The sequence below is a fragment of the Furipterus horrens genome, unplaced genomic scaffold (genome assembly GCF_987537825.1).
Source record: "Furipterus horrens unplaced genomic scaffold, mFurHor1.1.pri manual_scaffold_11, whole genome shotgun sequence".
NCBI lineage: Eukaryota > Metazoa > Chordata > Mammalia > Chiroptera > Furipteridae > Furipterus > Furipterus horrens.
In genome coordinates, this window is record NW_028327181.1 from 58,161,537 (window position 1) to 58,176,723 (window position 15,187).

General features: G+C 45.4%; 1 protein-coding gene across 1 annotated transcript in view; it reads right to left on the minus strand.

Moving 5' to 3' along the window:
- RAP1GAP2 (RAP1 GTPase activating protein 2) overlaps nt 1-15,187 on the minus strand; it is a 132,831-nt gene that overhangs the window by 27,068 nt on the left and 90,576 nt on the right. Inside the window, exons 8-12 of the mRNA XM_090257232.1 lie at nt 11,461-11,539; nt 10,693-10,746; nt 8,101-8,184; nt 3,119-3,219; nt 795-924 (exon numbers count right to left, since the gene is read on the minus strand). Of these exons, the coding sequence (XP_090113358.1) occupies nt 795-924; nt 3,119-3,219; nt 8,101-8,184; nt 10,693-10,746; nt 11,461-11,539 (448 nt within the window). The remainder of the gene's footprint in view (nt 1-794; nt 925-3,118; nt 3,220-8,100; nt 8,185-10,692; nt 10,747-11,460; nt 11,540-15,187) is intronic.

The following is a 15,187-nucleotide window of genomic DNA, read 5'->3' on the forward strand; positions in this document are numbered from 1 at the left end:
TGCAGTTGTCTGAAGCAGCAAATGAGAGGGTGGGCAGGAAAAGCCCGGGAACGGAGGCCTCACCCAGGGCTCCCCGGCTGAGGCAGAGAGGCCTGATTCCTGCCCATGGGCAGGTGAGGTGAGAGAGGAGGCTGTGAGGGGAGGAAAGCTGGGAGGTGAGGGCTGTCCTGTGAAATAACGAGCTTCACATCGCTGGGGCAGGAAGGAGGGCAAAAGCCTCACGGCCTGGAGAGTGCACAGCTGCTGGGGAGGGGGACTGCCACAGCCAGGGGTCCTACCGAGCCCTACATTCACGACCACATGTGACGTCCACAGCAACGCTCCAGCACACGTGGTGCTGTCCCCACTCCACAGATGAGAAAAATGGGGCCACGCAGTTAACTGGCTTGCCCAGAATCACATACCCGAGTGCAGACCTGGCGGCAAGCTGCCACCTGCAGACCCCGTGGTGTACTCTTGGCCACATCCTACGTGATCGGGGCACCTGGGCTCTGCTCCCAGCTTGGCCCCAATCGACCAGGAAACAGCCTTTTCACCAGCCAACAGCAGCCCCCCCGCGGTCCCAGGGCTACAGACAACCACGGCCCTGCTGCCCTGGCGCACGTCAGCAGCACTGACGCGCGGCCTCGGTGAGATGAGAGGGGCCGATGGCACAGGTGGGGACACGGGCACAGCGGAACAGACCGGCCTCTTGATCTTCAAAGGGAGGGGGCGGCGCAGGCCTCCAGGTAGATCGGACCAGGGACCGGGAGAGGCTTTCACCTCACACGCCCCAGGCTCCCGGCCCAGCTTACCTGCTGGGCGTCTCCCTCGGTAAAGGGCAGCTTTGTGGAGACGTGAAACATAATCTCCCTGTCCCGAAATATCGTGTACACTGACTCCACCCCCGTCTGTCCATGGGTCACATCCAGGCCTCCACGGAAACTGTCAGTAAAAAAAAAAACAAGGCAAGTGCCACAGAGACAGAGACAGAGGGTTAGTGGGCCACTTGGTGCAGCCTTCCCTCAGAGCGCAGCGGCAGGTGAGCGGCGGAGGGGACATGGCGAGTTGAGGGCTGAGTGACTGAGACGCAGGGAAAGCAGGCAGATCTGCTTCTCTGAGCAGACAAGCCCTGCAGTTCTACCATAAAGGCAGAATCTCTCTTTCAAGCTCTGGCTGTCCCCTCCATGCCATAGGGTCATATGGGAAGGGGGGGGTGTCCACCCACAATCCCAGAAAAAGGCTGTCCCGGGTGCCAGTGGCCCACCAAGGCTGGGCACAAGCCTTTGCTCTCTGCAAGGCCATGTCCAAGTCCTCCACCCAGAGCGAGGGCACCTGGCCGTCCTGTTGGAAGGTGGCGCGTGCAGAGTCAGCCTGAAGAGGTGACAGGTGCTCGGCTTCTGCCCAGCCAGTGTCTGATGTGGAGACCCAACCACAGCAGCACCCAGCCTGGAGCACTCCAAGGAGGTCCCTTCTCTGGATCTCTCCTCGCAGGCAGGAAAGAAACTAAGGAACTCATGCTTCTGGGATCTGCCCTTCGTTCTCTATGGAAACAGGGCTGCTAGCCATGGAGTATATCCTTCAGCATGAAGAGAAGGATGCAGGTTCCTTTGCGAAAATGAAATAAAATAGACCCTGGACATCAGTCCCTCCAAGCACCGGAATACAATCCAGAAAATGTGCTCAGCCCAGGGGCCGGGAGTCAGGCCCTCCAGCTTCCAGACCTGCTTCTGCCTCTAAATCAGCACATGACCTTGGGCGTAACACTTACTCTCTCCAGGCCTCAGTTTCCTTTCTCTATAAAATAAAGGGATAGGATAACATGATCCTCTTGTTGTTTTTTAATTCTCACCCAAGGACATTTTTTTGTTGTCCTTTCCTTATTTTCAGACAGAAACATCGATTGGCTGCCTCCCATATGTGCCTGGACTGGGGATCAAACCCTCAACCAAAGCATGCACCCTGACCAGGAATCAAACCACAACCCTTCGGCTACAGGATAATGCCCCAACCAACTGAGCCACGCCGGCCAGGGCCCTTCCTGGTTTTCATATTCCTTATTTCATCCAGTCTAAGACACATTTTTTTCACATTTTAATACCTGTGAAAGCAGGATGCCTCTCACAAAGACGGCATCTCCGAGTCAGGGAAGGTGGAATAATAACAATAACAATAATGACGCCCGTGCTTGTCTGTGCTCAGCATGAGCTTCACTGCTTCACAAGCATTATCTAGTTTAACCCAACAACATGTGGGGCCTCCCTTTTCACAGATGAGGAAACTGAGGCTGGCAGAGGTTAAGTCACCTGCCCAAAGCCACAGAGCTAACAGGTGGTGGAGGCAGAGTTGTAACCCGTGTGAGATGGGCTCCGGACAGCAGTGATGACCTTGACGGAAAGGAAGGAGGAGGGAGATGAGATAAGGAAGCAAAGAAAGGGGTTTTGGAACACCTGCTACCTGACCCGCATGGAGCTGCGTGTTTTCACACCCGTTACAAGAGCCTATTAAATTGGCTGCTGGAGTGGGGGGTTCTGAGGGTTCTGTCCTATTCCAGCTGTGATGCACAGCACTCTGTCCAGGTGTGAAGGCCCTTCCCAAATGTTGTCTTTGCCAAGGAAAATCAGAGGCCAGAGCTTTCCAAGCAATAGGTCCAATATCTTTCTGTCCACTTAGAGAACCACGAACTGTTGCATGGATTCCTGCCAGGGGGCATTATTATATTTCTACCAACTCTTAATTATCCATTCTTTTTGTGTGTTATCTAAAATGGGTCCTTTGCACCAGACAGCACAGGGCCCTCTTTCCTGAATGCCTAGAAGGTGAGCGATAGGGAAGATGAATTCATTTCACTTTCAGTCTGAGCCAAATGTAATGAGAAAGGCGAACCAGAAGTGGAGGGGTTTCATCGTACATCCCAACGCCAGGTGTCAATGTCTTTCAGATAACCTGCCATCCTGGATTACCCCTGGAGTGCCATTTCCTGACGAAGGGGTGTGGATCATTTGCTGAATAACAATCTTGTATTTCTTGGATGTGTTTTTAACTCTCATATGCCCTCCCTGTAAGTCAGCTGTCACCCCCTATCCTTCCTCCAAGTCTTCATCCATGGGGCCGGAGGCGTCACTTGGCTGAAACCTACCCTTTGAAGTCCTGCAGGGTGATCGTGTCCCCCAGCAGGTCCAAGAACTCCTTGAAAGCTGGGCTCTCCTCATTGTTCCCAAACAGTTCCTCCTCCAGGGTCTGGAAGAGAAACAGGCCAGGGGCAGGAGTTAGAAAAAGCCTTCTTCTTGGTGCCAAGGGAAGGAATGTGGTTGTCTGGACACCTGGTCCCTTTCTTTCTCCCCATCTTCCACCACAATGGCCATCCATGGGCTCTGTCCTTGACTGGAGGAAGGACTTGGGCAGACCTGGATTTGGGTGGCTGATTAATGAGGACTTTCTCTTCAAACAAAAGCTGCTTGTCAGTATAAGAAACAAAGCTGAAGCAAAGAGTTCTTAGGCCTGATACCAAAAACCAATCCATAAATTAAAAATTGATAGTTGGAATTCTGACAAAGGACTCCTATCTAAAATATATTTTTTAAACTCTTAAAATTCAATTGCAATCAAAACCACAATGAGATACCACTTTACAAACACTAATGGCTAGACTCGAAAAGACAGAGAGCAAGTGTCGGTGTAGAAAAACCAGAACCTCCACATGCCGCTGGTGGGAGTGTAAAATGGTGCTCTTACTTTGGAAAACAGTCTGGCAGGCGCTCAAAAGGCTACACGTACAGTTACCGTGAGGCCCAGCAATTCCACTCCTAAGACTATATCCAAGAGAAATACAAACAAAAGTCCACACAAAAACCTGCACTCTAATGGTAATAGCAGCATTCTTCCTAAAAGCCCCCAAATGGAAACAACCAACATGTCCACCAACTGACAAAGGAATAAAGCAAATGTGATCTATCCATACAATGGAAGATCCTTCGCCACAAAAACGGATGAAGTCCGGATACACGCTCCAACACAGATGAATGCTGAAAACATTATGCTGAGTGAAGAACGCTGGATACAAAAGGCCACATATTGTGATTCCATTTGTATGAAATGTCCAAACCAGGAAAATCCATGGAGACAGAAAGTCGATCTGTGGTTAACAGGAGCTAGAAAGAGTGGCGATGGAGAGTGACTTCTAATTAATACCGAGTGTCTTTTGGGGGTGACAAAAATGCTCTGGAGTTAGATGGTGGTGATAGTTGTATAACTATGAATATACAACAAGCCACTGACCTGCGCACTTTATGGAGGTGTAACTCAGATATCACACAATTCACAAGGGTATGTGAATTATACCTCAATAAAGCTGTTATAAATTTTTTGAACTTAACAGGTAAAAATAATGCAATTAGAAAATAGTCAACAGTCAGCCATCTTAATCTAGTTTCTTTCTCGTAATATTTCTGTGCTGTTGGGAGACGGAGAAGATTGTGGTTGAAAATAGCATCCTCTTCTGCTTCTGCATTCTTTTTTAAGGATTAGGATCTATTGTGATTAATCCTCATGTTAAAGTTCCTATTACTATACTAATGAAAAAGAAAGAAAACAGTCTAAAGACATGAACAATCACTTCACCCAAGAGGATATACAGATGGCAAATAAGCACATTGAAAAGATGTTCAACATCATTAGCCATTAGAGGAACGCAAATTAAAATAATAAGATATAAAAAATAATGATGTCACTACACATATATCAGAATAGCTAAAATAAAAAATAGTAACACCACCAAACACTGACAAGGATGTGGAGATACCAGATCTATCAAACATTGCTGGCAGGAATGTAAAACGGAACAACCACTCTAAAAAACAGTTTGGCAATTTCTTACTGAACTAAACATATAATTACCATATAACCCATCAATTGTACCCCTGGGCATCTATCCCACAGAAATAAAAGCCTATGTTCACACAAAAACCTACCTACAAATGTTCAAAGCAGCTTTATTTGTAATAGCCAAAACCTGGAAACAGTCCAGCTTTCCATCAGTAGGTGACCGGTCAAACAGGCTGTGGTGCACCCATACTGGGAATACTACTCGGCCCTTAAAATGAATGAATTATCGATACTCTTCAGCACTTGGATGAATTTCACTAAGTGGAAAAGAGCCAATCCCAAAATTTTATATACTGTATGATGTAAACATTTTTGAAATGACAGAGTTTTAGAAATTGGAGAACAGATTAGTAGTTGCCAAGGATTAGGGACGGGGGCGGGAAGGGAGCCCAGAAGCGGAGGGAGACTGACGTGGTTATAAACAGGCAACACAAAATATCCGAAAAGTGGAAAGGGTGATGGAACTCTGTATCTTGATTGTGTATAACCTAAACGTGATAAAATTATATACAACAAAATACGAACACACACACACACACACACCCCAGAGGAGTGCATATAAAACCAGGGAGACGGGGGTAAGATCCATGGACTGCTTGGCTATGATGTTGCACTACAGTTTCAGAAGGCACTGCCTGTGAGGGAAGGGCACACAGACCTCTCTATGTTATTTCTTACAATCACATGTAAATCTACAAATACCTAAAAATTAAAAGTTTAATACTTTTTTAAAAATAGAAAGCAAAGCTGAAGAGCCTAAGTAAGCTCTACAAGTGTGACAGGCTTCTAACAGCGGTGGCCCTGCCTGCGGGCTCTGCCCACAGTGGCTCATCTGCCAACAGCAGAGGGCGCTGCAAACATCCAGAGATGCACTGAGCAGCTGCAGGTGACAGAGACACTTCAAGGAGAAAGTCTCCCGTAGGCGATTCTTTCACACCTTAACGCCTTCAGCAAAACAAAAACAAGCAGACCTGAGGTTCCAAGCCTTCAACAGGTAACAGAATCTAGTTAGGTTTCAGCAACCTTTATTTTTTATAGTATTTCTGTTTAGAATTACCTTCATTTCGTGCAAACAATATTGATTTTCCAGTTAGAGCATCGATACCAAATTTCCTTTAAAAATAAATGCATTTAAGTTGGAAAACAACTTTTAAAGAAGATATCAAGTAGTTTATAGTAGAGGTATGATAAAAATTATAACAGTGCCATACAGTGGAACAAACAGTATGATATGGAGACTGAGTACGGTTTGTGAATGTGTGGGATTTGGGACACCCTGCTCTCTAGCAGAGGTCGGCAAACTATGGCCTGCTTTTATAAATTAAGTTTTATTGGGATGTAATCAGGCCGACTCACTTACATATGGTCTTTGGCTGCTTCTGTACTACAAAGGCAGAGTTGAGCTGTTACAACAGAGATAGTATAGTCCATCAAGTCTAAAACATTTTACCATATAGCCCCTCACAGAAGAAGCTCCAGAGCATTCCAGGAAGGCAACCCAACTGCAGCCCAGCATCCTATGGCACCCCAGGTCATGGGGCCAGAGTGTGGGAGAACAGCTACCTCCAGGCAACACAAAGCTGGGAAAACAATCCCGCTCATGCTCTTTCCAGATTTACACTCGGCCTGGTATTAGCATTATCTTTATTTCTGTACTGGCCTTGAGCTTGACCATGCACTCAGGGAGGGCATCTTAGTAATTATTCGTATCCCCCCCCCCCCCCCAGTGCTCAGCACCGTACCTGACAAACAGAACCGTTAGATGGGGCTTATTTATATCCTAAGACCAGCACAGGGCTTTCACATAACAAATGTTCATATTAAATGTCCCCCCACTGTAGGTGTGCAAAACAACAGTCTGCAGAGTTAAAACAAAAAACAAAAAAAAAACTTATCCCCCTGCACACCGCCACCTTGCCTCAGCCGTATCAGGTACATAAACAACAGCCTTCTCAGAGGTAGATGGTTAATGTTCAGTAATTATAATTTTGCTGGAACATTGGATAATAATCACTTTTAGAGATCCGCTTTGGTAAGTTTCACAAGCAAAGAACTTTAATTAGGTGGGCTATATTAGCAGAGCTGTACAAAATAAAAATGCAATACGTAAAAATAATCATAGCGGCTGCCTGAATAATCTCCCTTAAATTATATGATTTATCTGTGCTGGTCTTTCAGTTCCTAAACTCTTCACTTAATTAGTGTTTTCAAGCGAACGCATGTCTCTTGTGGTCTAATAGCTTCAGACAAAGAAGTCAGATACTATGTAGCCAAGAAAGACACAGGCACATCAAACACACACACACACATAATAGTGAAAGGTACTATCGACCTACCATTAGCAGGGCCAAAACTTTTATTCATTCGTTAATTCACATAACAAAAAATTATGAGTGCATTTATACAAAGTCGCCAAGCTAGGACCCTGGATCATACAAAGATAAAACGGGTGTGGAACCCTCTTTCATAAAACCTAGGTGAGGAAACATCAGCGTGTTCAGCTGGCTGCTTCTCAGGATGTTAATAAGTTTAAGTTATAAAGAGCTCTTTACCTCGGGGATCCTCAGAACCTTTAAAATGTTTCTATACAACCAAACCCCCTCCAAGTCATTTGTTTACAGAGCACTTCACCCACTGAGAACCATTATTCATCCAGCTAACTCCAAAGCAGCACGGAAGGGCTAAAAGAGACGGAGGAGGGAAGCAGTTGTGCACTGGTCAATTTTTTAACAACCAGATCTCCACGCTGGGGAACAGAGGCCCTGCTGTCTGCCGATGTCCACGGTGCAAATGCTTGCACCATGGCTTACTTCAAGCTACAAACATGACGTCACTGAACGCAGATTCGGGAAGAAATGCACGCAATTGGCTGCTGCACCACTGAAGCCTGGGGAGAAGAAGCGATTCCCAGCTGGAAGGATGGGGGGCAAAGAGAGCGGCTTGGGCTAATCCAGTCCCTCTAACCACTCTGATTTCTCTTCTGACCAACAGCCTAGAGATAACGATAAGGTGAATCAGAATTTACTGTGTGGAAAACTACATTACCATTTAAAGGCTTCGCAGGCCTCATGTGAGGAATGGCCTACCTTGGCAACTCAGCCACCTCCAGTCTAATTCATACTTGAAATCAGAATATTTAAGAACCTCGCACAGGGCTCCTGCACTTGGGGAAGAAAATAAGAGTCCCCAGTGAGAAACCATGGGATATAGTGACCAGTATGGATTTGTGGTGCTTACCTGCCTGGCTTTTTGATAAATGACCCCAAATTTGAATGTGTTCTTGACATCATGCTCATCATAGGACACAATCATCTGGGAGGCCTAGAAGATGTGGGAAGAAAAAAATCATATTGTTTATTAACTGGGACGGAAATGCCAGGGGAAGCCCCCATTTCAGGGGAGAGTGTGCTGCCTGACGTGCGACATCCACGCATGTAGAAGAGCAGAAAGCATGAAGTCAGAAGTAGATGGTCAGATACAACTCCAAAGGTCTCAGCTCGGTCTCAACACCTCAGCGTCCTCCAGCAGTAGCCAAACCTCTGATCACTCATTGCCTGCCCATCCAGATGTGCCAGCCAAGGCTGAACTCAGGGAACTGACTTTACCCCAGTGTTTTTTTTACCTGTGAAACCAGGCCTCCGAAACTGGTAAGCAAGGATGATATTAGCTCTAAGTGCACCTATAATCAGCAATGTGATTTTGACAAGGCACTGCTCCTACCCAGACATTAATCCACTGTATCTATAACTGAGAGGTCTAAAAGGAGACCACTGTTAGAAGGAGCGTATATGCACTCATACAATGTGGAAAAAGAAAAAAACTGACCACTGATTCTAATTTTCTATCACGCTTCAAAGAGTTGGTATCTGAGGGTGAGAAGCACTAAACTCTAATTTTGAACCTGCTGCTTTTACCTGCATAGCTTTGAATGAGCCATTTAACTTCTCTGGGCCTCAGTTTCCTCATCCATGAAATGGAGAGGGACGGTTGTGAAGATTCAATGAGATCAGGCATGTAAAGTGCAGAGCACAGAGTAGCTATCATCATCATCATCATCATCATCATCATCATCATCATCTATGTAACACCCCCCAGCCCCCAGCAAGATCAGAGTGGAACCAGCTCAGTGGGAGACAGAAGATTTGAGTACTGTTGGGATATGCTTTGTGATAAAAAAAAAAAAAAAAAAAAAAAGAAGGAGGAATCCAGCCTTGTTTTTGCTACGGGGAGAAACAAACCAGGCACGACTTGTTGGCTGCAATATGTGGCCCATGTTAGGTCTGGGAGGCTTTCATCTGCCTGAGGAAATGGATACTTGTCAACTCCCCCGGAAGAACACTACTGGCCGACCCCAGAGCCTGCCACCCACTCCGTCCTGGGACAAATCAAAGGAGCAGAGCTGCTGCCCTGCCAGGGAAGAGGCGCCCAGCCATGGAAACCTGCCAAGGGACGTTCTCAACTCTGTGCATTTTAAAAACACACACGCACATCCCAGCCAGATTACCATCCCAGCTGGACTAAGGAGCCCTTCAAATACAGAAAACATGAAAATACAGCTGCTCCTCCATCGTTACCAGAGCCAGAGGCTTTCCAAGTGATGGGAGAACTATGCAAATGAGCATCATTAGGTTCTCTCGGTGGATATGATTTGACAACAAAAATTGCCAAACTTGTAGTTATGTGAGGCCTCTATGATGGGGTTTTAATATGTGGTTAAACCTCACTAATTCAGCTTTAATTATAAAGAGAAGGACAGTCTGAATGAGAGAAAATGTTCAGTGGAGCGCAGCCCAAGTGCCTACAGATGCTCAGAGGGCTGGAAGCAGGAGCCTGAGAGAAGGCACATGCACGGTGCAGGAGAGCCTGCCGTTAGCTCAGCCGCCGCACAGGGATCAATAGAGTGTCCCGCCCAAATCGTAAGCATCGAAGGTGTTTGATCCGGGGGGGTTTGGATGTCCAGCCAGGATAGGGCCTCTCTTCCCCACCAAACATTTCACCTCATGGCTCCTGGTTGTCAGAACCAGGACTCCGGGGTGGGCTGGCCCAGCCCAGCAAGCCTCAGCTGCCCCAGCGCTGGCCTGCGGGGCAGGCTCAGAAGAAGCCCTGCATCCACTCCTCTCCCCAGACCCCTCTGACTCAGGAAGAAGCAGTGGGTACATGGTCTCTTCCTATGGCCAATCTAAAGCAAATCACTGTCTGCGGGTGATTTACGGCCTATTGTACCATAATGGCTCTTGAGTGGGTTGTTGGTTTGTTCTGTCATTGTTGCTCCTCTCTCCGCCCCACACCCACATCAGAACAGGGCTCCAGATTAGGACAGTCTTAAGGGAACTGATAACAGAGAACCAGCCCGTTTACTAACAAGGGCCAAGCAGGCGCTTGCAAGGCCTCCAAGCTGCGTGACGCTGGCAATGCAGGGCTGCGGTCCGGCCTTTTATTTCTCGGTGGAGTTCTGCCTTCCGCCCCTCTCCCCCATTTATGATGGCTGACCGGTCTGCACCAGCCCCAACCCCCAGCTAGAGGTAGAACACTCCCCACCCCAGCACTGGCCTCGGGGTGTGGGTCCCAGTGAGAGGGAGAAGCTACTACACCTCTGTCACCTCCACACAGCTGGGGACCGACGCAGGCAGGCCAGAGACCCAGGCATGGACGAGGATGGCTTCCCCGTGGACCAGTGTGAGGGGTGGGCAGAGAGCGGGGAGACAAGAGGTTTATCACGGAGACCCCACAAAGCCCCACCACGATGCAGAAAACTCCCCACAGAACCCTGGTGTACAAATCCACGGCAGGCTGCGCAGCCCTGGGTAAGGGGAGGCGTGAAGGTCTCACCTTGGGGAAAAGGACAGGGCTGAATTTCAGTCCCACTGCGTCATCGCAGAAAGCCTAAGCAGGAGAGAGAGACACACAGTTCAGCGGCCGGGTCCTGGGCTCCTCTGCCCACTAGAGAAAGAACATGGGAGGCCAGGACCTGCGGGGTCGGGAGGCCTGGCATTAAATTCTGGCTCCGCTGCTGAGTAGCCAGGAAAGTCAGCCTCCCTTCCTGGGGTTTCCTGATGCAGTGGGGACACCAAAGGCATGGGGCACAATTCTGCCCAGCATTCCTGCCCCCACAGTGTGGGTCCAACCCAACTCAGCTGACCATCCTTCCCATCCCACTTGGCTGACTCAGTTCCCAAGTCCCCAGGAGCCCAGAGCAGTGATACAGGCCCCTCCACCAGCTGATGGTTCCTAACCTGGAGGGTCCTCCATCTGCACCAGCAGCCTGATCATCTCTAGGCCAACTCTCCTCCGCTGTGAAGGCTCCCTGGCCACTCCCTCCCCGTCCCCCTCTGAAGTCCTACTCTCCATATCAGTCTTCCCAGGTCTCTTGTCTCCTGAACTAGCTGTGAACTTGGAGGCAGAGACCATGGATTGTACTGAGCAGCCTCATCAGTGAGGATGAGACAGGGAGCGGGTCAGGAAGACAGGTGTTTGCCAACAGCCCCGCCTCGCCCCCAGTCATGCGGTTAAGGGCCAAAGCCCACTCAGGAGAAGCCTGCCCTCCCACCCCTGGACTGAAAAAGGAGGAAGCAGTCTTCCCGCAGGGGTTGCTTTTACCTTTGCAATCTGAGGGATGCTGGGCAGCTTGCTCAACCCCACCAAGGGGATCCGTTCATGCACTGTCTTCACTTTGGACCTGCAAAAAGAGAGGTGTCCCCAAGAAATGGAGTCAGCAAGGAAGGTGCCTGGGATCATGCCAGACCACAGGGCAGGACACTTGCTTCACGTCTCCCTGAGGTCAGATCTGCTGCATTTCACCCAACCCCTGCATTGGACACCACACTCAAACGCTGGCAAAATGAAATCCCGCTCAGGTACCTCATGGGAGGTGGAGACTTAAAAGAGCCTGCCTGGTGAAGTCATCCAAAACCAAAATGTGGGGAAAGCAAACAGCCACCTTCAAGTTCACCATGATTTTTTTTTTGTTTCTTTGTGGGTTTTTTGTGTTCTCCTTTTGTGTTCTCCCGAAGAACTGGGCACAGCTTCTGGATATATTTGGGTTCTCACATGCAACTAAATCTTTTTGAATAGAAACTCTAATATATGAAAATCTGGATTTACTCAAAATATAAATGGGACAAAAGTTGCTTTATAAAGGGATTTACTGTAAGATTCTATATTTACCCACTTCTCCTAATTCACTTAGCACATTATAAGAGTGCTTTTCTGCATTTGCTAAGATAATCATATGGTTTTTAATCTGTAAACCTGGTGGATTACATTTGTTGAGCCATCTTTTCATTCCACGGGTAAAATTCCACTTGCTTATGTATTACTTTTCTATATCTTGCTGAATTTCCTTTGTTAATATTTCATTTAGGGTTTTACATCTATGTTCAATAGCAACACTGGCAGGGGTTTTTTGTTTGTTTGTTTGTTTGTTTTTCTTGTACTTCCCTTGTCAGGCTTTGATATCAGAGTGTTATTCCAGCCTCATAAAATTGCTGCAGAGTTCTTTGAAAGAGTTTATATACCATAGCAATTTTCTGTTCCTTAAAGGTTTGTTAAAACTCACCAGTGAAATCTCTGGGCCTGCTGTTTTTTTGTGGGAGGTACCTTGGCTACCAATTCAGTTACTTAACAGTGAATATTTAGGTTTTCTACTCCTCAGTGAATCAATTTTGGTAGTTTCTATTTTTCTATAAAATTATCCGTCAAATGTATTGATATAAAGTGGTTTTGGAATTCCCTTAGGAATTCACCTCTATTTGCAGTGGTAACCCTTCCTTCATTGCTGTAAGACCAGATTATTTCTCTGTTTTCCTTAATCAGCACTCACTAGGCGCTTACCTATTCATCTTTGCAAATAGGTAGGTTTTGGTTTTGTTGTCTGTTCTTTGCTATTTTTGCTTTCTACTTCACTAGCTTGTTCTTGTCATTATTTCCTTCCTTCTGTTTTCCCTGGGTTGTTTCTGTTCTTTTTCTAACTTCCTGACCCATGTGCTTACATATTTAATCCTCCTTCTTTTTCATGAATGCTTTAAAACTATACATCTTTCTGGAAGAAGGTGAAGGAGTAGCCAAAGGACATGCATGCATGACCCATGGACACAGACAACAGCGCGGGGATGGCCTGAGGGAGTGGGGGGCTGGGCAGAGGTGGGCAAAAGGGGGAAAGTGGAGACAACTGTAATAGCATAAGTAATTTTTAAAAAATTTTAAATATACATCTTCCTCTACCATTTTTTTGCATCCCATGCATTGATAAGTAGTATTTTCATTGTCATTTAGTTCTAAATATTTTCTCGGTTCTTTTGTGATTTCCCCATTAGCCCATGAGTTATTTAAAAGGGTTTCTTTTTAACTCTACAAATGTATAATGTTTTTTCCTTTGGTATTTTAATTTGTTGATTTCTAATTTAATTTTCTTATATTCAAGGAACATAATCTGTATGATATTAATTATTTGAAATTTATCGACTTAATACATACTTTTTTTCATGTTCTATGTAAGTTTGAAAAAAATGTACTTTTTTATTTTGCTGAGTTCAGGAAAGTCTGTTATGAGATCAAATTTGTTCACTGTATTGTTCAAATCTTCTATATCCTCATAATTTTTTGTTTCCATGGTCCTTCGGTATATGAGAGATGTTATTGAAATCTGCCATTATAACCGAGGATTTGTCTACTTCTCCTTATATACCTAACAGTTTTTGCCTTTTTAAATTCAAGACTGTGTTACTAAGCACAAGCTCACAAGTTCAGGACTGTTAGATCTCCTGGGTGGACTGTTCTTTTTATCATCAGGTAGGCTGAGGACTCTGAAGGGCCCTGTAAAGGGCAGCTTTCCTTGCCCAGGTTATGAACAAATTCAGAAACAAACCAAAAATTAAGACTAAGGCAGCTGGAAGTCAAAATAACTCCTCTGTTACTGATAAAGACCAAGAGGAAGCACCCAGTTAGCATGAAGATGAAATGAATCTTCTAACTAAACTCTGGAATTACACACCTGGTCACAGGCAGTGCTAGGCAGAGAAGGGCAAGCCTCCCCTCGTGGGGTCTGCTCAGGTGGGACTTTTAGTACAGGGGAGCAGAAGGAAGCCCTGATGGCAACACAGCCACACATGCCAAGTTCTAGCTCCCAAATTCACCTGCTAGAGAGTGAGGAGAAAGCCAGGGCTGTTAGACAGAAGTCCTCCCTCCACACAGCAGGAAACAGCATGTGTGGGAATAAGTGTTCCCAAGTTACAAAGGAGTGCTCCTTTTACCCCTACTAATAATGTTTCTTTCCTGAAATTCTATTTTATCTGACAGTAATATTGTTATACCAGATTTCGTGGTTGGTATTTTCCTAGCATGTCTTTTCATTTCATCTTAAATATTTTCCCATCATTTTTCTGTAGGTATATCTTTTAATAAGCAGAATATAGCTTTGGTTTTAGTCCAATCTGATAGTCTTATAATTTCATGGGGTACTTTAAATGATTTATACTTATTGTGATTACTAATATATTTGGAATTATTTCTATTATTTGATGTTTTCTATTACCCTATGTTTTCTTTTTTTTCCTCCAATTTCCTGCTTTCAGTTGACTATTTTTTTAATATTGTTTTTTATCCCTCTGCTATAGATTGTATATCTATAACTTCCAATACACATAATTATACATTTTTCTAACGAACTCTAAACTTGATCTCTCTCTCTTGAGGAGGGAAGGGTAAAAAAAATAACTACTGAACCTTTTCCTTCCCATTGCCTTTCCTACTTTTGTTTATAAATTTAGTTCAAGCTTCTTTAAACACACAAAAAAATTACTTTTTTCCAGTCAGTAATTAAATTTATCAATATAGTTTACCTATTTCTTACGACTTATTAATTGCCTCTTTTCTTCTGGTTTTTCTTTTTTACTGACTGATGCACATCCTTTAGTAATTCTTTCAGAGAGACTCTGTGAGTGATACACTCCCTTCATTTTGTGTGTGTGTCTGAAAACAGTTTAATTTTGTTTTTGAAAATAGTTTTTCTGGATATAGAATTTCTTTCTTTCCTTCAACATTTTAAAGATATTGTCCTATTGTCCCATTGTCCCATAGCTGATAAAAAGTCTACTTGTCATTACTTCATAGATAGTCCTTATCCCTAGGTAGTTTTAAATTTTTCTTTCTAGCCTTGATGTTCTAATGTTTCACTTCAATGTGTCTAGAAGTATTGTTCTGTTTTAAAATTTTGATCAGCCCCATAGTGTGTGCCTTCTTTCTTCAATTCTGAAATATTCTCAGCCGTTTTGTCTTTGGATATTTCTTCTTCACTGGCTTCTCTACTCTTTCCTTCTGGAGCTCCTTT